Source organism: Lagenorhynchus albirostris, chromosome X, assembly GCF_949774975.1.
Source record: "Lagenorhynchus albirostris chromosome X, mLagAlb1.1, whole genome shotgun sequence".
NCBI lineage: Eukaryota > Metazoa > Chordata > Mammalia > Artiodactyla > Delphinidae > Lagenorhynchus > Lagenorhynchus albirostris.
The window spans coordinates 13,155,419-13,180,195 of record NC_083116.1 but is presented as its reverse complement, the minus strand read 5'-3'; the positions used below and the strand labels follow the sequence as shown (position 1 = coordinate 13,180,195).

General features: G+C 40.8%; 1 protein-coding gene across 5 annotated transcripts in view; it reads right to left on the bottom strand.

The window, feature by feature from the left end:
• FGF13 (fibroblast growth factor 13) overlaps positions 1–24,777 on the bottom strand; it is a 524,033-nt gene that overhangs the window by 44,957 nt on the left and 454,299 nt on the right. For 4 of the 5 annotated variants that reach the window (XM_060136938.1, XM_060136942.1, XM_060136939.1 and 1 more), the window contains 2 exons: positions 21,079–21,189; positions 15,332–15,435 (listed from right to left, as the gene is read on the bottom strand). In XM_060136938.1, the coding sequence (XP_059992921.1) occupies positions 15,332–15,435; positions 21,079–21,189 (215 nt within the window). Of the gene's footprint in view, positions 1–15,331; positions 15,436–21,078; positions 21,190–23,102; positions 23,960–24,777 lie in introns of those variants that run through there. The other variant, XM_060136940.1, reaches the window with a different exon arrangement.

Sequence of the window (24,777 nt, the reverse complement as noted above, 5' to 3'; positions counted from 1 at the left end):
ATCCACGAATAGCTTAAAATATGGTTTGGGGGTGCCCGATTTACACAAAAGAAACATCTGGGGGATAAAAGAGGTACATGAAAATATGACACACATTCTGCTCTGAGAACACAAAGTGAGGCCCTGTGATGCTCCTACAGGCTTTTATAAGGTTGTAACATTACAAGGAAATTGTCTGATATTATCAGATACTTCTTTAATCTCTGTATTTAAAATTGGCTTAATGAAGCCAAACAGAGTAGGGCCTTAAGGATGTGTAATCCAGCTTCTATCAAGGGACTTCTAAATAAAAATTTGAAGACTGTAAGTTCTCCCGCGAGCAATTCAGGAGAGAAGGGAACGACTGAAGACAAAACAAACAATGAAGCAAAAACAAACAAGATAGTCTATCTCATTTGAATTCAGAATGTCACACTTGAAGGGAAAATGAACTACCAGGTATTCTTATAAAAGCGGGAATAAAAATTGAGTTGGTAAGGAAGCTTCTTTGAGCAACCACAAAGACATACAATAAAACTGTCTGGACGAACAATTTTCCCTTGAATTTAGTGGGATGGCCACATAATTGTTTGGGGGACTACAGTTGGTATCATAACGGCAAGAAAAACTTTCTATATTTCTGGAAAATATATGAATCTGCCACAAGGTTGTATCAGAGGTGGTGATGCTGAAATTCCACAGAAGATTGAGATGCGTGAAACAACTAAAGAAAAGTTCATGTATGTTGCAAGAAAGCCACTTAATATTTCTTGGCCACACTGCCTCACATATAAACATTGCGTACATACCTACGACTTCTGGAACCATGAAGAATTCTTTCAGCGTGACTCTAGGCCACAATAATCAAAAAACTTTTAACGGACAAAAGGACGAATTTCACGTTACTCTTTTTTGGTTTATTTGTTGTCACAAAATATACCTATTTTGACTTTGCATTTAATCCAGCAGTATAACATCGTAACCCAAATATAGCAGTTTTTCCTGATCGTTTGTTACATACACATACCGTGATGTAGGCAATAGGGCCCGGAAAGAAGAAATCACCATATTTGATATTATGTATTTTGATATTATTATTACACTGGGTTGTCTCTATAATTCTACCGGTAGGGTCCTAGAAACAGGAAAAACTTAGAATAAAACTCCTTTTATGACAAAGTTTCTTTCTCATGACACAAACTAAATTCTCTCAAATGGGACGCTCCTTTACGGAAAGAGTACATTTATATCAAGGGTCCCCCACGAACTTTTGACTCATCATGGATTCTGGTAAAGCAGCTCTGTATATGGCTTCCTGAAAGATTAATTTCCTCAATATATTGAATGAAACACTGGTTCATGACGAAATGGTAATGGGTTTGGTGGCAACAATAATGACAAATAAAGGTTTAATAAAATCTCATAAAAAGACAAATTTTCTCTACTACTGCTGTACTTAGATAAACTCTCCATTAAAAATGTTATTGTTTTTTAATGTCTTGCTGCTAACTTTTAAGAACAAAGTTTTATCTTAAATTCTAAGAGAAAATACATTATTTACGCAAAAGTGATCCTGGTTGGCTTCAATTTTCCCGTGATGTTACAACAAATGTTTGAAAATGCAGTGCAGCCACTTGATTGGGTGAAGCCATATGCTAATTTATAACCTATGAAATAGCCATTCATTCATTAAGGAATTAAATGTTGGTAACATTCAGAAAAAGAAAGTGTTATTATAAAAGTGAAATGGGAACACGATGAACAATTTGTGGAGTAATTAACTAATGTACCAGAAATGAGCAACTTGCTGATGAGACTTCCCAGGCTTTTTCACAGTGGGTCCTACTTTCATTTCCCCTAACTTGAAAACACCAGATGAAGTTTGAGATCCGGCAGGCTGAGGACTGCTGAGCCATTTAAAACTCAGGATTTAATTACTAATAGATGCTATTTACTCAGGAAATCAGTGGGTTGGTATCTCAAACTATTATGACACATTTCATATAGAGAGATCTCTATACAAATGATAGTGAGGTCTCGGTAGAATTTCTTGGATTACTGAAATCTGGGTTTGATGAAATCTATATACTGCTAGCTAGAAAAATTATATCATATTAAAGGGATGACTCAGAAACTGTATGAATGACACGTATACTTCAGGATTAAGCAGTTACACATAGAAAAATGCTAGAATGTATGTTTGTAAAGCCTCTCAAAGGATGACTTAAGTCACCATTCAACGATGCATAACAACACTCCAGGAAATAACAATAATAATAAATACTCAATTAGGCATGGATGGTTAAAGCAAAGTAAAAATCCAAACCCACTAACTGTCCATCTTCTTTCAGCATGCTTTTGTTTTCTTCATAACAAGGAATAAATTTTATTTGGCAATTTATTATTTTAATATCGTTCAAATTTAAGTATTTTTTATGTTTTAAAACGCAACAACATGTCTACAATTACCTTCTACTATGGAGAGTAAAGTTGGGTTTTGGTGAATGGCAATTTTTTTTTAATCTTTATTTTATATTGGAGCATAGTTGATTAACAATGTTGCGTTAGCTTCAGGTGTACAGCAAAGTGATTCACTTATACATATATATGTATCTATTCTTTTTCAAATTCTTTTCCCATTTAGGTTATAACACTCTGTAATAACCTAAATGGGAAAAGAATAGGAGCAGAGTTCCCTGTGCTATACAGTAGGTCTTTGTTGGTTATCTATTTTATTTATTTATTTATTGTTTTAACATCTTTATTGGAGTATCATTGCTTTACAATGGTGTGTTAGTTTCTGCTGTATAACAAAGTGAATCAGCTATATGTATACATGTATCCCCATATCCCCTCCCTCTTGCGTCTCCCTCCCACCCTCCCTATCCCACCCCCCTAGGTGGTCACAAAGCACCGAGCTGATCTCCCTGTGCTATGTGCTGCTTCCCACTAGCTGTCTATTTTACATTTGGTAGTGTATATGTGTCCATGCCACTCTCTCACTTCATTCCAGCTTACCCTTCCCCCTCCCCGTGTCCTCAAGTCCATTCTCTACGTCTGCGTCTTTATTCCTGTCCTGCCCCTAGGTTCTTCAGAACCATTTTTTCTTTTTAGATTCCATATATATGTGTTAGCATACGGTATTTGTTTTTCTCTTTCTGATGTACTTCACTCTGTATGACAGACTCTAGGTCCATCCACCTCACTACAAATAACTCAATTTCGTTTCTTTTTACGGCTGAGTAATATTCCACTGTACATATGTGCCACATCTTCTTTATCCATCCATCTGTTGATGGACACTTAGGTCAGCATGCTTTCTTACATCAGCATTTAGTCAGTACAGTAACCACCCTATCACAGCACCGATCAAATCTCATTATGGTTCCAATTTTTAAACTCAGGCAGCTCACAATTATCCTGACAAAAATGCCAAGTACTTCCCTCTCCCAAAAGGAAGATCGACCATATAAAAAGACTATTGTATAAATGCTTCTATATTTGCCATTTAAAAAAAAACCACTTTGTCAAATATTCTGACAGAAAATTCTAAGTAAATTAACAGGAGAGCCTGAGCTTTAGGTATGTGATCGAACAATCTAAAACCTGTTTGCAGAGCTACCTGTATGAATATTCGCACAAATGGGCAAAAAAAAAAAAAGCAATGATGGTAAACTTATTTGAAAAGATCTGCCATCGTACAATCTCCTCTACTGACTCAGTGAATTTCTGCCATATTACGGTAGATCTTTACCACTACGGTGGGAACAGGGATTACGGTGCCTGGGCCAGGTGCTCCCACACTGTTGGCCCCTGAGGTTGGAGCACCGCCCTTACAGCCTACTCAGAATTTCAGAGAGTACTAATAACCTTGTGGAAGAAAGAGTGTTTCCTTTTTCATGTTGGGTCCCTGAAACTAACAAGACTGAGGTGTCCCCGGCTGTCAGAAGGCAAGTTCTGAAACAAACCTAGACCAGAATTGTTTCAAAAACATCTGGAATTCTTCTATTTCTTTACTGTTATTACTCCTCACCAGTTTGCTTGCATCCTTTGGATGTTTGGGCGGTACACAGTTACAAGAACAACACTACCATCCAGCCAGCTGGTTGCCAAACTGCCTCTCTGTGTCCACACAAAGGAGCAAGCTAGGAGACCAGAGCCCTTACCTCTCCGACAGCAGGAACCATGGAAATAGAATGGACTTGAGGACACGGAGAGGGGGCAGGGAATGTGTTATAGATGTTGAAAGACAAACAAACAAAACAAAACACCCCCCACCCTCACCTTGATGCTGAAATCCACCAGTCTCGCCAAGGCTTGAGAGGTTCAAGGCAGCTGCCGTTGAGGATTGGCAAATAAAAGGATGAATTACGGAGTGGAAAAAGGCCCCCGTCAGAATCTGGAGAGAAGGCACACCGAAAAAGCTTCCAAATCATGTAAAATAAAACGCTGCTCTGCGTGCCCTCAGTGTGGACAGAAATCAGGCCAAGGTCCAGAGCAAAGAAAAGTACTGAGCAAAACCACCCATCGCGGTTCTGTCGATCTCTTTTCTCCAGGTTAGTTATTGGTTTGAATAAAGACTCCTGCCTAGATCAGAGACACTGGCACTTAATGTGTTTCCTGAGCCTATTATCTTACGTGAAGTTTAAGAATTGTGAGATTCAAATACCCCTGTGACATAAATAATGCTTTGATTTATGGGCAGCCCTACTGGAAGCAGAACTTTTTTTGTCTGAGCAAATAATTCTCTTTGGGAATAGAGAAGTACAAAGAAACAAAGTCAGCTGGCTAGGTGGCTTCCCTTGCTGGTAAGGATATTAAGAATGAAAATATAATAAACAGCTTTAATAAATGTGCTTTTTATCCACTTGCTGTCTCTAGTGTTAAACGCCTCTCTAACCAGCCATCTAATCAGAGAGAAATGGTCCCTGAGTAACAGGGATCTCAGAGCAAGAGGAGATGGGAGCGTCAAAACCTCGCTCCATTTCCTCAACAGTGATGAAAATCACTGGTAGGAAATGAATTCCATTCTGGATAAATGAGCACTTGGTATTCCCCAAAAGATCAGATGTTAATATATCTTGCATATTGTAACTCCAAGAAGGCGCATCTCTATCGATGGGTCAGTATTGTTTCTCTTCGCTATGCCTACCTACTACTGCAGCATGACATTCCAGAAAAATGGAGGGGAAGATGTCCCCATGTCATTGTCCAAACACGTGAGTTTGACTCTGATATACCTTGAAGCTTTGGTTGGTTGAATCCACTGTAATCCATCTGTTACCCAGGTGGGAGATTTTTTTTAAAGAGTTGCACATTTATAAAACTTCTAAAGCACTTCAACTTATATCTTTTCTTGATATAACTGAAAACCATTTTCCCACTGCATTCAAGTTTACCTTGCTAGGACATATAAACGTGGTCTTAATGTGATCTGCTGAACACTATGGTGTCAATCACCCAATATATATTCAATACAACTGGTAAATTTCCATAATGATGCCCCCCTACTCACCCCCATCCCCAAGGACGTTCGAATTGTTTCCCTATACGGATTTTCTTACAGTGAGTTCTAGACTAAAAATAGCATTGCCAGGCTGTGGAAGTTGGGGAGAAACAGTTTACGCTGATCCGTCCAGTAGATCAACTGTTAACAGTTAGGGCTCTGAACTTAGGACGAATCTCATGTGCAATGTAAACTCCAGCCATTGTCAGTAGAGATCAATGTGATCATTGGGCTGCCTAGTACCTTGTGGATGTTCCACAGATATCTGGTCACTGACTGGTTGATGAAGCTCCTGGACCATTTCAGGCCCAGATGTGTGACTGGGCTTTCTGAGACTGGAAGAATGGAGGGAGTTTTCAGGAAATCTTTACTTGAAAGGTTATGATAACACAACATTGTAAATCAACTATACTCTAATATAAAATAAAATTTAAAAATAAAAATAAATAAAGGTTATGATACAGTATAGAAACACTCAGCTTCAGATCTCCCCGAGGCTCTGCCTCTAACTTCTTCAGCGCAAAGGGTCTGCAAAGTGTTAACACTTGTATTACAGGAAATCATTGTTATGATGTGGGCAGGAGCCAGGGAATACCGTATACAATATTTTGGAGAATTCTTTAATCAGACCAACAACCAAACATTTTTGTTGTTGTAGCCTTGCTGATTTTGTGACTGTTATACTATTTGCTATATACAGTGGAGTTTTACCTGTTGGCATCTCACTTCTCAAAGCTATCACTGTCGTTTTCTAGTGTCTCTTTGTCAATTATGAGACTATTATGGGATGATTCACACCCTCCCTCTGTTAAGCATTTTTCATTCTCTGTATTATTACAGTCTACATTCTAACACCTTGGGGCAGTTATTTACATTTGACTTTTCCAAATCTCTATAATAATTTTTTTCTCAGGTAAAAATGGACATCATCTCTCATCTTGGCTACTCCTGTTTTATGCTGAGCCAGAATTCCTATAGAGCCTACATCTGAGGCTCTTATGGAAGGGGATGTTATATATCATGGCTACTGGCTATATGTAAAATCTTTCCAAGAAATGAATTGAGGCTTTTCCAGTACTTTCACTTCCAGGAATGTCAAAAGCAGTTAGTGTCAGAGTATCTGATGAACAACTTAAGCAGAATTTTAGCACAGACGTGTTATCTATTCACACATTCAGCCTGGGCAAAACATATTAAATATATTAGTCGGGGGCTTGCCAGTTATTAACCTTGGTTACAGCTATTACAATGATCAGAGAAATGCTTTCATTTAAAGTTTCCCTGTTCAGAAGTCACAATTCCCTTTAAGCGGTGTAACCATTGAAACCAGTGCTATTATTGCCTTCATTTTTTTTCTCGTGTCTCAGTAATTCACTTTCTTATGTAATCTTGAAACGTTAACACTTGAGAGAATGCATGAAAAGTTATAATTGGGCCCTTTCATGTATTTTAAATATTCAAAAGCCTTGACAGAAATAATGTGATTTTTCTTTACTTTTTGTTATACGCATCTTTATTAATTATTTTAATGAATATTTATTTAAAAGATAATTTTTGCTGGGTATTGCTCTATGTCTAAGAAGGGGGTGGAGAAAAATAAAACCAGTTATTACCTAGTGAGCATAGGATTTGGTAGGTAAACTATTTTAAAATATTTGAATTTCACGGAAGAAAAAGGATAGCAAGAAAAAGGGTCTTGATGGGTTCTGTGTTTTTCTATCACATGGTGGATTAAAATTATACAAACAAGAAGGCAGGGACTAAAAACAATGTCTGCACCAAGACATGAGATTCACTGAATGATTAAATGAAATACAGCTAAAGAGTCTTACTTGCTCTGTTTTATAAAGCTATCAAGCATTACAGAATATGTTGCCAGAGCAATGTCTAAAGGTATTACACGTTCAGTGCAGGGTATGTATTTAAAACAGAATTATTTTAGGAATTCCAAAATAACTCATCCCGTAATAGCAACAGAGCAATGAGCATAAGATTGGTTTCTTCCATTTGTCTTTCGTGTATGTGTGTTGTATGCGTGTGCATATACGTGTACGTGTGTGCATTATCTCCTTATATCTGGTTTTATTGGCTAAAATTCTTCTTTGTTATTCTTGCCAATTATTTTATTCTTTAGCTCCAACAGACTGGCTTTTTTCCTACAACTATGAATTTAGCTTCTGAGTTAAAGCCATGAGACACTCTTTTAAATATGTACCCCATGACCTTTCATTTGGATTATTTTTTCAACTTGGCCTCAAAAACGCAATACAGAGCCAATCTTACTCTATTTAGCCATGACTACTATTGTCTCCTTGATTTCTGAGGAAGTATCATCATCGGTCATTTTTTTCATCTAAGAAACTAAGACCTTCACCCGGAATAATTTCTCAGTTTGGTCATTATTTTTTTTTTTTTTTTACAGAGACCATAAAGAGAAGGCCCTTGACTTTGAAGGCACAACCAACCAGAGTCATCTAATTTCACATTCAAATAATGTCAAGCTAGATTTTCTTTCACATTTGAATGAAACTTCCATTAACTGCAAAGAGAACTAAACATGTGAAATAATCTGTGACTTGGGAAATCTATTTTGGGTTTGAAAATTATGCTGATTCACTGGTATTCTGAAGGAATATCTAAGACGAATACAGAAAGTTTGGTATATTTTTCAATACAATAATTGTAATGACCTCTAATTCAATAGCACCAACACAATAACTACAAAAGCCTCTTTAAAACATAAAGCTTGTCTGCTTGAGCTTAGCAGAGCCATTCATTAGCAAATAAAATCTGCTTGTTTTCTCTGCTTTTCTTCCTGTAAAATAATTCCGTGTCTACATTTTCCATTTTTAGTGATACCACTCAGAAATAGGGGTGTATGTGTACAATTACACTTACAATCCATTAGTCTGAACTGAAAATGCCCATCAAAATTGTTTAACCCCATAGCCACTGAAAATGAAAAAGTTTTCTAGATGTAGGTACCAAAATTGGGAATCTAAGTTTTCAGAGTCAACATTTTTTAAATTTTATATTAAACAAATCAAATTCAACAATTTGTGAATTAACTGAAATATACAAATAAGCTAATGCTGTAGTTAGAAGTTAGAATTTATTTGTGTCTACTCGTTTTGCAGGGGGGTGATATATACGATGGCTACTGGCTATATGCAAAACCCATAACGATCATTTTCTTCTATATTGGATATGATAGCGCTCATTTTAAATATATTTCTTTTTATAATTGAGTCAATCCCACCTCCTTAAAGAGCTGTAATGTTTAAACCAGTGCCCTTGCATTTAATTCTACTGAATTTATAAGTCTCTGTGATAATAACCCCAGAAGTTAAATTATACGAACTTGCTGATATACAGATTTGACACAACTCAAACATTTTACATGCTACAAATGTTTGCTGGGAGAACATTCATCACTCTGAAATGATCGATGAATTCATCTAAATTTTAACATCCTTTCTGTACTACAATATGGTCTTGAGCTGTGAAGCTGTATCACTGAAAATTAGATCTTAAACTGTCATACACTAAAATCAGAGGAACTAAAGAAACCTGCAAATGAGTAAGGTCGCAGTTGACAGCGAAATGTCCTGAACATCTGAGGCATGTTAACATAAACCAAGACCCCACACATAGTATGAAATCAAAACATGTATCAGAACCGATTTTAATTCACCTGGACGATTTAAACTAACTTTCCATTAAATAATGGTATGGAAGCCCAGTGACTAGAATGGTGAACCCAGGAAATCCTTGCTGTTGGATCCTATTTTCTATGACACTTGTTCATTTGGGGAAAAATGTGTTAAATTTTCTCTACTTCAATTTAGCTGTCAGTAAACTTATATGGCCTATCTAAAAAAACAATGGTCATTTCTCAATTTATTGACTAATGATCTTATTTTTCTAAAGAGATTTGGGATACCTGAAAATATAATGTTAAAAGCTGGGTTCTTCAGAGCAGGTATTTACTCAAAGTGTCTCCCAATGGATTGTTTACTAGGTACAATAAAATAAAATAAATTTTAAAAAGCAAGAACTACACAGTGGAAAATCAGTCAACATCTTGAATGGATCATCAAAATTAACATCTGTGAGGGGAGAGAAGAAACTTGCTAAGTTTAAGCTAAGTAAAAATAATTCAATAGAGAAGGAAAATATGCCCCCTTAGTTCAGATTCAAAGTCTGCCTGGGGCCCTGGGATCAGTAACACACACTGCCTCATTCCCATGGCATCAGGCGGACTCTCAGAGAGACCTGCTTCCTGGTCTTGCATCTAGTTTGCTGCGATAGTCCCAGGACCATAAAACACAGCAGTGAAATCACTCCTAAAAGCCCTCTCTAGAAATATCTGAATGGAAAAGGCTTACTTGTCAAAGGATTTCTACTTGTCTACACACGTTAGCTATCCCAACAACAACCCAAGCAGCACAGTGTACTCTGGAAATGGAAAACTAGTGTTGAAGAACAGGAAATAATTAGGCAGGGAAAAATGCTGCTGCCAAGTTCTGGAATATTCCAAAAGCAGAAGAAAATGCTTTGGGCTCAGCTTTGAATCTTTATTATCTTGTTTCTAATATCTGTTATCACTCCTCTATTAAGATAGTTACTAGGACATTAATAACATTTTTACATTTAAGACTCTTGTTTTCCTATAGCGAATGTTCCTTTATTTCAAGCAGTTTTGAAATACGTATTACAAATGGCTTTATACTATTAAGTTTTCAGGAACTCTCAAAAGCTTGTGTCCAACTCATTATTCTTAGTAAAGGAAAACCAAAGGTATGAACAAAGTTCTCTATACACAATGAGTAATAATTTCCTTACAGTTCTAGAAAGACTTAGTTATATCATGGACAAAAGTAAATATGTTATGAAATAATGGCTAATTATGAGTCTCTGTGCCACAGATGGTTTCTCACTGCCACTTGAGCCTACATCAAGTCTGTCCCCCATGGCAACAAGGAAAAAAGGGAGGGGGAAGGGTGCAAGAATCCTGAGATTAATCATGGAAAGCAAATTGCTATCTCTGTAGCAATTACAATGTGGAGGTATTGTTTCTTTATTTAATGACCAAAGGGGGTAAGAAATGGTAAAAGTGTAAAACTGAATTTAAAAGAAATCGAGGAGAAAAAAATAAAAGAAATCGAGGGATGTAGAAGCAGAAATGCAAAAGAAGATAGAAAAAAAGAAAAGGAAATAGAATAAGGAATCTCTCCGAAGGATCAGCATTTTCTTTCATCTCAAGAGACAAGCCTTTAGAAATGTAAAGGCAATTTGTTTACAAGAACAGAAAAAGAAGGTCAGCTTCAGAAATTTCAGATACAGGACAAAAGTGCCTACAAACTCATGGTTTCTGACTTCATTGCGGGGGTGGGGGGCAGTTCTCAGTGCTATTCAGCAATCATTTTTCTTAGTTGTCTGTCAGTGGTTTTCAACCCAGGCTACACATTAGAATCATCTGGGGAGCTTTGGAAAATACTACTGCACAGACTCCACCCTCAGATAGTTTGATATTATTGGTTCGTGTTTAGCACAGAGAATGGAATTTTCTTAAAGGTCCTCAGGTGATTCTAATAGGTAACTAAGCTTTGTGAACTATCATCTGACTAGGGGGGTCAAGAAACTTTTTTTGGTAAAGGACAAGATAGTAAGTAATTTATGCTTTGTGGACCACAAGGGCTCTTGTTGCAACTATTCAACTCTGCTGTTGTATCGCAATGGCAGCCATAGACTTTTGAATGGGTGTAACTGTGTCCCAATAAAACCGTATTTACAAAAAGAGGTGGTAGGCTGGATTTGGCCCATGGGTCACAGTCTATCCAGCCCTGGTCATTAGACTGTTTCCCCTCCCCTTTCCTAAAACAGCTGTTCCAAACCTTCACCTATGTCCTCCCTATGCCTGATTTTTGGCACATGACTCTCTTTCCTGTTTCAGTGGGAAAATACAGGTCATCTGGCTAAAAATTCTTCAACTTCCTTGTCCATCACCTGCAGACTTAGTACACCTACGTCCGCATCTGTCCTCATCTCTTTGCCTCCTGTTGTAGAAACAGTATCTCTTCAAGGTGAATCTAATCCTCTCACTTCTACTCAGTTCCATCACTCTCTCTGACTCCTTTGGGACCCTACTCCACAAAGGGTCCCATCTCCTATGTCTTTAGCACCTCCCTCGGTACTAGCTCTTGCCCTTCAGCTAACAAATATATTCAAGAGTTTAAACCAAAGAACCCTCCAAGCCTTCTTCAATCCCATGTCCTCCTCTAAATACTCACCCATGTCTCCCTTTCCCTTAGAAAGTCTACACCTACTGCCTCTACCTCCTCTCTTCCCATTCATTCCTCAAGTCACTGCAGTCTGGCTTCTGTCCCCACTACTCCACAGACAGTGCTCTTGCCAAGACTGCTGAAGACCTTCATACGGTGTATTCCTAGTTCTTGTTTTACTTGTTTTCTCCGAAGCTTCTGACATTGTTGACTCTTCTGAAAACTCTCTCCCCACTTGGTTTTTGCAATGCTATGATATCTGCCACAATTCGTTCTTTTGCTGCTGGCCGCTTCCACGCTAGTACTGCCTAATATTATTCGACAAACTATCTTTTCTCCTTACGCTATGTATTCCTCAACTCTTCTCGTGGCATCAACCACCACCTACATGTGGTAACTCCCGCATTTTATCTCTAGCTCACATCTCTTCCTCAAGCTCTAGGTTCATATTTTCAAACATCTATGTCAAGCTGTACTCAGGTATCTTTTTTCTCCCCCCAATCTGTAGTTTTTCCTTTATTCTCCATCTTGGTTAATAGCTCACCATCAGCTCAACTGCCAAAGGTAAAATTCTCACTCTCCCTCCGGGACCCTAATAACCACTGCTGTGAGGATTTTAAAAAATGTCTACCTGAGGATACGTTATTTCCACCTGTGCAGTAAATGGCAACTATACATGTTCAACCATACATGGTGTTCCTACTCTCCCTCCAAATCCAGTCAGCCACCAAATCCTCACGATTCTACCTCTGAAATGCCTCGCAAATCCCTCTCCATTCAGCCATTGCCACTGAAAATGTTCTAAGGCAGCCCTTAGTCAGCCCTCACCAAGATAATTTTCAATAACCTCCTAACAGATCTTTCTACTTGCCCATATCAGTAGCCTCTACTTCCTTTTCTTATTTTTGCTTCCTCCCTAAGGTCTTTGTCCAACCTTATTTTCTCTTTGTTAACAAACTGCATACAGTATTTCAGTAGCAGAAGTGCCACGGTTTTATGTAAGGGAAGCTTTCCCTTTGGTGACCCTCTCTTCCTGATGAAGCAAGATATTTCATTTAGCTTTTTGGTCTTGTGTTGTTGAAGTCACTAAGACAGACAATATCCTGAGAGAGTCTGAGTACTATATATATATTTTTTTACTTTTATTTATTTATTTTTTTTGCGGTACGCGGGCCTCTCACTGCTGTGGCCTCTCTCATTGCGGAGCACAGGCTCCGGACGCGCGGGCTCAGCGGCCATGGCTCACGGGCCCAGCCGCTCCGCGGCACGTGGGATCCTCCCAGACCGGGGCACGAACCCGCGTCCCCTGCATCGGCAGGCAGACTCTCAACCACTGCGCCACCAGGGAAGCCCAATATTTTTAAAAAGATGATAATAAATGGAGTACCCACTGAGGATAGTGATCAACGTGGTGATGGGACCCCAAACCACAATCAGTAAGAAGTAATGAGAAAAACTGGGTAATTTATCCTGGAGAAGATTCTGATTCTTTCCTGGAGCAGACTAATTTGGGTATTTCTTCCTCTACGAACTCTAGGATTATCAATCAGACATCTCTCCTCCTTAAAGAAAACCTCGTTTCTTTTCCTTAATAGGAAACACTTACTTAAGGTTTCCCTTCCTTAATAGGAAATGCATACAAAGTGGTCCACATTTTGCTGTATATTGGCCTGCCCACCAAAGAAAGGCAGCCCATCCATCTACAACGCTGATTCCCCTGGAAAGCCTTCCTTAGAAATGAGCTCACGTTGACATTTACTATCTGCTAGAACAACGGTCAACTTGAATGGTAGGCTATGAGTTTTTGACATCAATTCCCTACATGTAATACTGCATGCCCTAATTTTCTTGAGTGGGAGCACGTGACATACTGCCTAACTTACATGCCATTTTCTCATTTTAACTTACATATTATTTGCAAACTGTTTTAAAAAATTTACTGTTGCCAGATTTTTAAAAAATAACCTTTCTCATCAGGGCACCGCAATGGTGACCACACAGCTCAGTGAAATTCTGGATGCTTTACCAGTAATGATTTCCTACGCCATCTGGTATTTACCTTCTCAAAAGTATGCCCTGTATATTCCATTTCCTTCCCATACCTGCATAGTAGTTGCAGAAAGCAGTCATTTATTTTATGAAAAACCTACCTTTGCATCTGGTCCTGATGAGGTAGTCTGTTGATCTAAATGAGGTTAATTAAAATCCTTTGTTACTAAATTATCTTAATGCACAAATCTGAAAGACAAATCCCCTTTCCTATCGTTTATAATAATGGCCATGTATTAATAAAGTGACAGATGTCATGAAGTCTGCAATAAACTCAAATCTTGCATTTGTAAAAAAGAATAAAACCCCTGCATTTATTAAACAACAAGACAGTTGAAATGGCCTGATAGGAATGCTGATCGTGATCAGGATTTGAAGATTACGCTTCCAGTCTTTTATTGTGGAATCTGAAATGCACTACCCAGTTTACCAAATGAATAGGCCCTTTGGTCTCACTCTTCTCCCGCCCCTCTTTCCCATCTTGGTCTCTGAAAAACAGAGTTATGACATGGTTTCACCAGGTCTGAGAGTCTTTCTACATACCTGGCTTTGAAATAAATTTAAGGAACAGGCCAGGGCAAGAGTGTTTAAAGGTAACCACTTTTGCAGTTTGAGGAATAGATTTCTCTAGTCATGGTAATAGCCTACTTCAAGGCTATCTAGAAGGAAGTTTGAGAAGCAATTTTCCCCATTTTTAACATCTTACCCTTTTCTTAGAATATATGAAGTTCAAAACAAAGATTAAAAAATATTCATATATTAAGTGGTCTCCTGTACTCTGTATCTAGATCTACTGCTAAGAATAAAATCCTACCCCTGGTACTGTACCATTTCTGCCTATGTTTAAGTGTAAAAATTTTAAAAGTTTAATGTGGCCCCAGGTTCCTAGCTGAACTGTTGCCTACATTGTTTATAAATTTCTTGGAAAAAGTTTCATTTTGTACTCTGTACATTATAAACTTTTAAGAAAAGGCAAGCAGGAATTTGCAAGGAGAGATTGAACTGTGCTTGATGGAAAAACAGAATTTAAAGTAGAGACAGCAAATGTGACCTAACTGAACTGAATATAAGATACAGAAACACTTCTAAAACTGTTCTTTATGTCCTAGAGTTGATTTGAGGATGAGGTTTCATTAATTTCTTTAGGAGTAAACATGGATAAATATATGTTGAACTGAGTTATAGAAATGGCTTTGCTTCCCACAGCTGCAAAGCACTACAGCAAGATAGACCATTATATCGTATGCTACACAAAATAACAACTCATATGCCAATGTATGCAAAAATGTGTAGTGAATCTTTGAATTTTATACCCAAAATGCTAGCTTCAAATGATTAATTAGTAATAGATATAATTTTCACTGGAAATTAATGTCTTTTCAAAGATATTTCCATCCAGACCACTTTTCCTCAAATCACACAAATCTGCAATGATAACACATATGTGGCCTATTTCACTTCATATCAGGTGAAAACTAGAATAATCAAAACATGAACACAGTGAAAGGCTTACCGAGGTGTACAGGTATCCCTCGCTGTTCATTGCCAAATACAGCTTGGTCTGAACTCCTTGAATAGCCACCACTCGAAGACCCACAGGGATGAGGTTAAACAGAGCTGCAACCAAAAAGAATGTGAAAACAAGGTTAGGATTTCGAATTCCATAGCTTTTCAATGTTTCCAGCAGGACTGTCTGGTCTTCCAAAAGTAATGTGTGCTTGGTAGAAATATATATATATATATATATATATATATATATATATAAAAACTCCAGATAGATAGGGCCTCTTCTACCTTTCAGTATTTTTTTTTTTTTTTTGCGGTACGCGGGCCTCTCACTGTTGTGGCCTCTCCCGTTGCGGAGCACAGGCTCCGGACGCGCAGGCTCAGCGGCCATGGCTCACGGGCCCAGCCGCTACGCGGCGTGTGGGATCTTCCCAGACCGGGGCACGAACCTGTGTCCCCTGCATCGGCAGGCGGACTCTCAACCACTGCGCCACTAGGGAAGCCCCCTTTCAGTATTCTTGATTCATGGTTGCAGTCATACAACGGGGACTATAGCTACATATTTTTAAACACCCCGGAGAAAATGGAAGACAATTCCATGGTTTGTATAGTGTTGGAGGTGGGAAATCTTGATGCTTCTGTAAAGATCCAGTTCCAGGAATTGGTCTACATATTAAATAGCTTTATTTTCAACCAGCCAAGGTTTTAAACTGCTCCCTTAGACAACTGCTGAAATTCAGACACAGATATGATCTATCAGCTGGGAAGAGATTCCTAGAATCTTAGAAAAGACACTAGTCCAACTCCTTCACCTAAATTATCTGTATTATTTCCGACGCAAGCACAAAAAAAGAGTTCCAGGCCTTGAAAAAAAAGGAGTCTTACGTTCCCACAGTAGTATTTCTTAAAGAACATTTTCTAAGATTGGGTTGAGATGGGTTGTCATTTAGTCTCTGGGAGCAAAGGTTACAGGAATAAAAACAATGAACTTGAGAGGTTTATTTATTTCATTTTTTTCCTAAATAGTTGTAAGTGGGCAGCTGGCTGGTGCCCAGGAGGCCTTCATTTCTCCATTTGAAGGTTTGATTGCGTGAAACTTACACCCCGGCTCTCCTCACAATCACACACCACTCACTGGATGAAACCAGTGGGCGTCTTCCCCCTACCAGCTGTCTACTCCCTCCTACACCAGGAATAAAAATAAAACAGTACATTTTTAAAACGTAGTGCTTGCCACACACATCTTTTGAAAATAGCCTGTGCACCTTTCTCTCAAGAGTCCTAGACCAATGTTGACGATTTTTGCCTTGGTGTGTAAGTTTATGGAGGATGATAAATTGGTCTGCTATCATTCCTGTGAACGAGAACGTAAAGCAGTCACCCCGTGGGTAAGAATAGTTTCTCTCAGATCTCTTATCTTGGTGTATGTATATTCTACTACAGTAGGTGGGGTTACAGAGTTGAGAAATATTAATGAAGAACTCAATATTCCTTGGCGAGCCTACAATGTACCTTTCCCTTAAAGTCAGCGTGTCACCAGAGAGGAGCTAGGACATTGTACGGTTCAAAATACAAGTGTTCCTACCACATGCCACTGATGGCATTTCATTCAATACTCATCATATTTGAAGCTGTGCCCTTCTGTTATGTGAGGTGAAGGAAAGTAATTGCACAGATTGCGAGCCAGGATCTAATGCTATATTTGACCATGCAGTGCCCAGGAATGAAGTCTGATCTCATTGAGCATGTCACGTATACGTTCTATCTCTTTCTGTTGATGGTACCTTGCTCACGGCAGGTGCTCAACACACATTTGTGGACTGCTAGCAATCTGTATGGTGAAACCATGATAATATTACATTTTTGGAATGTAACAGATCACAATCCCATTATATAAAAGCTCATAGTTTTAAATTCTGATATCTAAAAAACCAAATGAAACCAAACAAACACCTCCATATGGGTTTGGCTTAAAAGCCATACCACTAGACAACTCGAACACCAGTGTATGTCTGAATCTTAGTTTAGTCAAACTAATAGATGATAATAGATGATAGATGACAGGTAATAAAGGGCGCTCAGAATTGTTTCTAGAACTTCAATTTTTACAATATTCTGAACCTTCTTAGTTCTCTGAATGCAGGTGGTAACGAGCAAAAAACAGAGAAAGAGAGAGAGAGAAATATTTGATTTTCACCGTGTGCCCCAACTCCTCTCTGATGTGGGTTTTAATGGGCAATAAAATGCTTAAGTCCCAAACATCAGATAGCAGTAGGAGGAAGAGAAGCAAAGAACATCCGTAACCCATGCCCGGCATTATGTATTCCTGAATAATGGTATGAACTCTATAGCGGCCATGGATTTTTCACTACGTACCATAAATTTCTGTGAAGTCTGATTCAGAAACAAAAAATACCACTCTAAAATAAAAAATTGAAGAGAGCAGCAAAAGTGGAGAGTGACGGGTGATACCAAGTCCAATCTTTTTTCTTTCGACATTCAAGATAGATCATAAAACAGGTTTGTTTCAAGTCTGTCTAAAGGGACAGTATTTCCAGATAAAAATGCAAAGAAATTACATCAAGGGTGAGCTTGCACAGGTTCAATATTCTCCAATATGCCTTTGCTTCTCTAAATCTGGAGTACTTCATGGACTTAAGATATTATTTTGATTAGGATGAAAATATGCTGAACATGAAAACAATTGATTTTATTTGTGTATCTAAAACACATTCACTAAACACCTAATATCTTTTTCCATTTCTGCCAAAATTTTGAAGATTTTAATAAATAAAAGGGCCTTCGTTTCTTGTTTTCTGTTGTGTCTACGTAAAAACAAACTCCTTCTACCTCGAAAGGACCATTTTACTCAGAGATGTGCACACAGTTGGCACTCAGTGTTTGCCGAATACGAAAGCGAGGCCATCCTTTTTTATCAGTTGGGTTAAGATCAATTTCTCAAAGGGAGTAATTTAAAAAGTACATATTAATGTAGATTGGAAAGAGCTGACCCATTGAACTGGTAACACTACTGGAGTTTTGAAAGGAAAGCTGCCTATTCTAACATCGCCCTCATTGAACCCATGGCAGATACAATAAAACCACTCCCTTGAAATGTCTATCATCTTTTCCTTTTCAGGGGGCAATAGATAATTTACAGTGGTTGACTTGCTCATGGTGAGAGTTTATCGGACTAACATTTATCATTGTACTAAAGCTACCTAAGGTCAGCTTGAATGCATAACATCAAACATATGTTTTTAGAAACAGATGTATCTGGGTAAACGTGAACTGATTTGTTTTACCATGATCTGGCTTACCGTGTCAGAATTAAAGTATCATAAAATCAACCACGTTGAATTAAGCGAGAAAAAAATGAAAAATCCTAGAAATTAATAAAAATAAGAAAAATATAAACATGATACCAGGAATGCATATTAAGGAAACAGTATTAAAATGAAAAAGTGATAGTTGGGGGAAAAAACTTTATTTTTGTTCCACTCATTTAAAATAATTAATTAAATAATGAATGCCAAGAAAATTGCTTGGCTTAGGGGAAAAGAAAAGAAGCCATCTGCATGGCTAAACTTCCATTTTAATGATGATCATTTTAATGATCACTTTAACCATTAAACATTCTTGTTTCATGATGACTTACACCCTACAATGTACTTAAGTGGGAAGAAAAGCTAGCTCTCTGGCCCCTGGTTATACTTGGCAGCAAGGGTAGAGTGAAGCCCCACAGACCTGCTATTTATTTTGAGATACTTTTCATCTGTATGCTTCATGTGATGGTAATACCATCAGCTGACTCACCTCTCATTATTTCATTGTGCCTAAACACAGATTCTGTCTCTTTAAAGGCCTGACAATATCATTAGTATACAGAAATGCCATGCATATCAGTCAGTTATAAGACAACCGAAAGGCACAAGCTATGCATATGCAAGAACTGAAAAGTAAAACCCACTACCTGATTCCACAGTTAAGAAATGGAGCCTTGATTTACATACATATGTGTGTGTGTGTCTGTGTGTATATATCTATGTGTGTGTAACATCCTAAAATGACTACATACACAGTGTGATCTTGATACGTGTGCCATATTGCTGTTTATAAACAAATGAATTGTCTGGGTTTTTTTTTTTTTTTCCCTTTTCAGGAAACGCATGTGAACACTGGACCAAAAATAAGTTTTTCACTGATTTCCATCTGCAAAAAAAGTTAAAAGTAGATGGGGGGGGGGAGAAAAAAAAAGTAGATGGGGGAAAACCTGACCGGGTGGGGTTCATTCGCAGCTGATCGTGAACTTCCTTCCAATAATGCCCAACGAATCTGTTTTGCTGAGGCACTTTGGAAAACGGAGCAGCTTACATCCCCTAATTTCTTTCCCGAACACCGATTTAAACATACAATTTATGGGAATGTTTTATTACTGGTCATAATGGACTCATGTCTGTTATAGGAGTGCAGTAAAACCCTCTAGTTACCCTTGACTCATTTTTTTCAAATAGAAGAAAGAGTATGCATGAAAGAACATCTAGCATACTCATTGTAGAACTTCAGTATCACAACAGTAACACTGCATTTTGCAAAACAGTGCCAAAAAACTAGTAAACCATTTAAGTATAGAACTTTTTCACCCTAGGTACCAACAGAGCTTTCTTTAAGGGTAATTAAAGGTGACTTCCTCTTGAGGTCTTGCATTGGCCATCAATCAGCCCAGGAAGCTTTCTTAAAGGATGTGAAACTCTTTTAACACTCAACATTGGAACCCTTGTCTATGGCTTTGTTGTCTCTAGCCCCACATCTCTGAAAATGCTGCAGAGGACTTGTTGGCATTCAGATGGGCTTTCCTTGGCAATGGGACTATTTCTGGGAAAATAACAAAGCCTGAGGGAAATGCAATATAAATTAGGGAAAATCGGGAAGGAGTGGTGAGAGCTAGGTGGCTTAGCCTCTTGGAACATTGAATAGGTCTGCAGCAACCTGCTAATTGCAAAACCCCACCAATTATTACCATTGAAGAGGGCGTTACTATTTGTGAGCTTATGTTTTGATGACTCCAAATAAATAAAGCATATGTAACAAAAGGTTATATAATATCTTGGAATCACTATCCTTCAGTAAGTGGAAATAAAATTGACTTTCTTTCTGACGTGTTTCTCTTTTAGGTTCACCATGATGGTCTCCAATTCGGTCCTAAGACCACGGATAAAAATAAAGCACTCAAAGAAATGTCTTTACCCACCTGTGGAGGTATCTCAGTGTTAAAATCCCAATTAGTCTGAGAGTTATCAGTGTCTGTGGAGGTGGGGGGAGCAGAAGTGAAAGCTTGTAATGATGAATTCTCCTGACACGAAACCTCTCCTCTCTCTTGGGATGAGACCGGTTCTTAAGAGTAGAGATAACCGTGCTATTTCAGGATCAGTGTGTGGGTGAGTAAATTTTCTGTGGGAAAAAAGTAATAAAATCCAAAGGACAGCCATAAATCTATCCAGATTACCATGGAGATGACATTTGGATTGTTCTTTAGAATGGTGTCAACATTATTTGCTACAGTTCACTATTCTAGATATTTTCATGTTCCCCTCCCTTTAGGTTAACCTGCTGAAACAGGATTATATAGTGTTGACTCTATTTTGGATTTGCTTTGGGATTTAGCAAGGGTTGTTAATTTAAAAAAAAAAAGAAAGAAAACACAATGTCAACAACATGCTGGGATATACTATTATTTATTTTGCAGTCACTTACTGTAAGTGCTGTCCTCATCTTTCGTGCCATCAATGGTTCCATCTGCCTGCAGCTGCAAGTGGTAACCTTGTCGGCTGTATAGTTTGGTAACTATACCCTTAAGCTGAGGCTCTGCAAGGAGAAGGATGGTTTGGATCAATTGATAAGTTGTACATATATAGTTGAAAAGACTCAGATTTCAGAACTCTAATTTTATTTAAAAATTTTAGTGGAAAAGGTCAGATGACACTTTTAAAGAGTCCCCTGAAAGAAAGAAAACAAACCAACAAACTCCAAGCTTCAGAACCAATCTCCGAACTGAAGAAACATTTGATTTCTACCTGGTAACACTGGTAAAGCCCTAAAGCTACTGACAGCAGAGACAGTTTCTGATAGCGTGTCCTTTGGCTTACAGAGTGGCACTCCATCTCACTGAGCATTCGAAATGGGTTGGCAAATGGCATATTCTGCCTTTTAACAACGTGCTACTTCTTATGTGGAAGGAAAAGGAGAAATACTAAGATGATTTAGAGTGGGTTTACCAAGCAGGGACCAAAAACACACTAGCAAAGATTTCCCTCAGAAATACCACAATTAGAATAAAGAACTCCCTCCATTCTAAGAAGGTTGAAAACGCATAAATAACCCGGAACCCCATCAAAGGACTTCTATTTAGAAAATTGAGCCGCGATACAAAAAAAGGGGGAGGGGAGAATAAAACAACCATTATCATACCCTATCGTATTAATTATCCTTAGGGAAAATGGGTGCAAAGGGCAGGGGTTTTGTTGGTGGGGAGGAAAGAAAATTAGTTCATATTTATTTTCAAATTTCGTTATCAAATATAATTATCCAAAATATTCTCAAAATGATTTTCAATTATGAATCACCATAGATTAATGAAGTGCCTCATTCATCAATAACAGCCCTGTTATCCAGAATTTGCTTTTGTTGAATACAGACACCTGCACTGAAATGATATTTACGTGATTATTCAGGCCACATAATCATGCTTTGCCACCGCTTAAACCTGTTTAAAAACAAGCCTAATTTACAGCTAATGCCTTAAAAACTTCGAGAGAGCAGAAAATGTGTGCCTGCATTTCTATTCCAGGATGTGTAGAGCACACTAATAGCGAAATAACAGGCTGTTGAATAAGTCTGAAATTCTGTGATATTTATCTAGTAAAAGGAAGGAACAGCTGAAAGGATACATTTGGTTGAGAATAGCCAAATAAGCTGCCTCTACGCCTGAAGGTCTACCTTGACGCAACCCGACACCTCTAGCTGTGTGAATTTCCCCTGGCACCGGAATACCGCGCTACTCTTCTCACTGAACAGGCTCAAAAGGACCCACGATCTGGCTCTGAGTTTAAACTCTCTTGAATCCTGCATTTTAGTAGCAAGTAACCACAGTTTGACTAGTCTCAACCAGATCACTAAGCTCTTTGCCACAGGTTCTAGGAATCCACCCCCTTCTCTCCAGCAAATATTTCAAAGCTGCACCACAAGTCTGTCCCGATAAGCTTAAAAGTGATCAAAGAAACAGAATGCCTAGATAGCGGAAGCCCACGGCCCTTGGGGGTGGAAGCTGGAGGGGAAGGGTCAGAGCTTCGGAGGTGAAGGCAAGGGAGGGATTCCCCGGGTTTCCTGGGGTGGGGGGTGGGCAGGGGTCTGCCCAGCTCCGCGCCTGCAATTAACACGCCACTCACGCGGTAGCCACGTCTGGGTCACGCCTGCCCAGAGCCCACGGGCTTGCACACATGTGGCCTGTCTGAAGCTGACTGCGCGCCCGCTGGGCAGGGTATGCCCCCAGGCTCTGCGCCTGTCCCACGGCAGTTGCAATGCAGCAAGCCTGTTACTGTTACGAAGGAGGCGAGAAAGCGATCGCTTCCCACGCACGCACACCGGCTAGGTGGCCACATCCGCACTAGATGGGCCGCCGACAAACTCACCTCCGCTTCCATCCACGCCCCCCAGCCCCCTCCACACCCGTAAAGTACGGGGGGGGGGGGCGAAAAAGCCAGCCAAGAGCCCCTTCCAACCTGGTCTCCTTCTGCGCCTCTTCTTGGAGCCGAAGAGTTTGACCCGGGAAAAGACGTTTAACTTGTTCTTGTCGCAGCTGGTCTTGCCTTTGCTGGGGCTGCTGACACACTTGCAGGCGTTCGATTTCTCACGCTCCCGGGCTTGTCGCTTCTGCCGGATGAGCGAGCTGGCGATAGCCGCCGCCATGGCCACGACGCCCACCACCACCACTTCTTTCCGGGCCCCTCTCCGGGTTCGCCTCCTCCCCCCGCTCCTCCGCCGCTCGTCCGCTCGGTCTCGCGCCTCCGCCGCCTTCGTCTCCGGAGCCGGCGCTCGCCCGGGCTGCTCCGCGCTCGGGCTTCAGCCGAGGAGGGGGCTCAGCATGCCGGCCGAGCTCCTCCGGCGGTGGTCCGGATCCCGCGCGGGCTGCCGGCTGCCTGGGTCCGAGCCGACGCCACAGCCCCGGGCCGGGATCGCGGGCGAGACTGCCAGGCGGAGGCAGAGCTGCGCGAGTGCGTGCGCTCGGCCCCTGCGCCCCGAGGACACTGTGCGAGTCCAAGTGGCTCGGGTCGGAGTTTGGCGGCACCCACCGCCCGGTGCCGCGCGGCGGGGGCCGGAGGAGGGAGGCAGGCGGAGGGAGGGAGCGCGGGCGGGAGAGAGGCCGGGAGCGCGGGCGGCAGCAGGGAGGGGGGGATGGAGGAAGCGCGCGGGGGAGCGCGCCCTCGCCCTGGCCCCTCCGAGCCTCCGACTAGTCCTTGCAACTTCTTGGCCTGCCGATCGGGAAAAGTTGGCCTGTGCCAGCTTTCCGACGGGGCTCAAACAGGTAATGGCCTTGCATCTTCGCTGCCGCCGCTGCCGCCGCTACCGCCGCTGCTGCTCTGGGCGCGGCACAGACTCAGTATAGGAATTCCGTCGCCGCAGGCACCCTCCGGAAGAGCGCGACGGCCTCCCGCGGCCCCCTCCCCCGGCGGCCCCTCCCTCCCGGAGCCCAGCCCGCTGGCTCCCAGCCGCGGGCCGCCCACCCGCCCCACCCCCCAAGTCCCCGGCGGGCCGCTCGGGCTAACACCTGTAGGGGCTCAATCTCCCAAACCCTTCTCCCCTCCTCTTTCCCGAAGGAGCTTAGGGAGGAAACAGTGATGGAGGAGGCACTGGGATGAGGCAGTTGGGTTGGAGGAGCCGGGGGTTGCTTGGCGATGGGGGCGGCGGAGCGGGATGTTCCGTTAGTGTGTGACTCTTAGCTGGCCAGGTTACGCCCGGGCTGGAGCCCCCGCCCCAGGCTCGGACTCACAACACCCACTCCCCTCCAAACACACACTCGCTGAGGTTTTTCGCATGGCGACACTTGTAGCCATTGAGGAAGGAGGCCGGGGCTCGCAGACTGCTTTAGCCCCCGCGGCCGCGGCAGCAGCAGTAGCAGCGGCAGCAGCAGCAGAAGGCACTGCAGAGCTGCGCCCGCACGCCACGCTGCCACCCGGTGCTTTTTGCTGACTTTTCATTTCAGGCCAATTTGTGCGGCCCGAACCCCGTTTTTCCCCTCCACAAAACAGAGTGCGCCCCCTCATCATTCTGTTCGGCTTTGGGATCCAAACAAAGAGCTCGGGTGGTGTACCACAAGCAGTATCTGGGAAATGCAGGGCTGAGCCTCTTTAAGCTCTGGCGCGTCTCCAACACCCTTTCCCCACCCCCTCAAGCTCA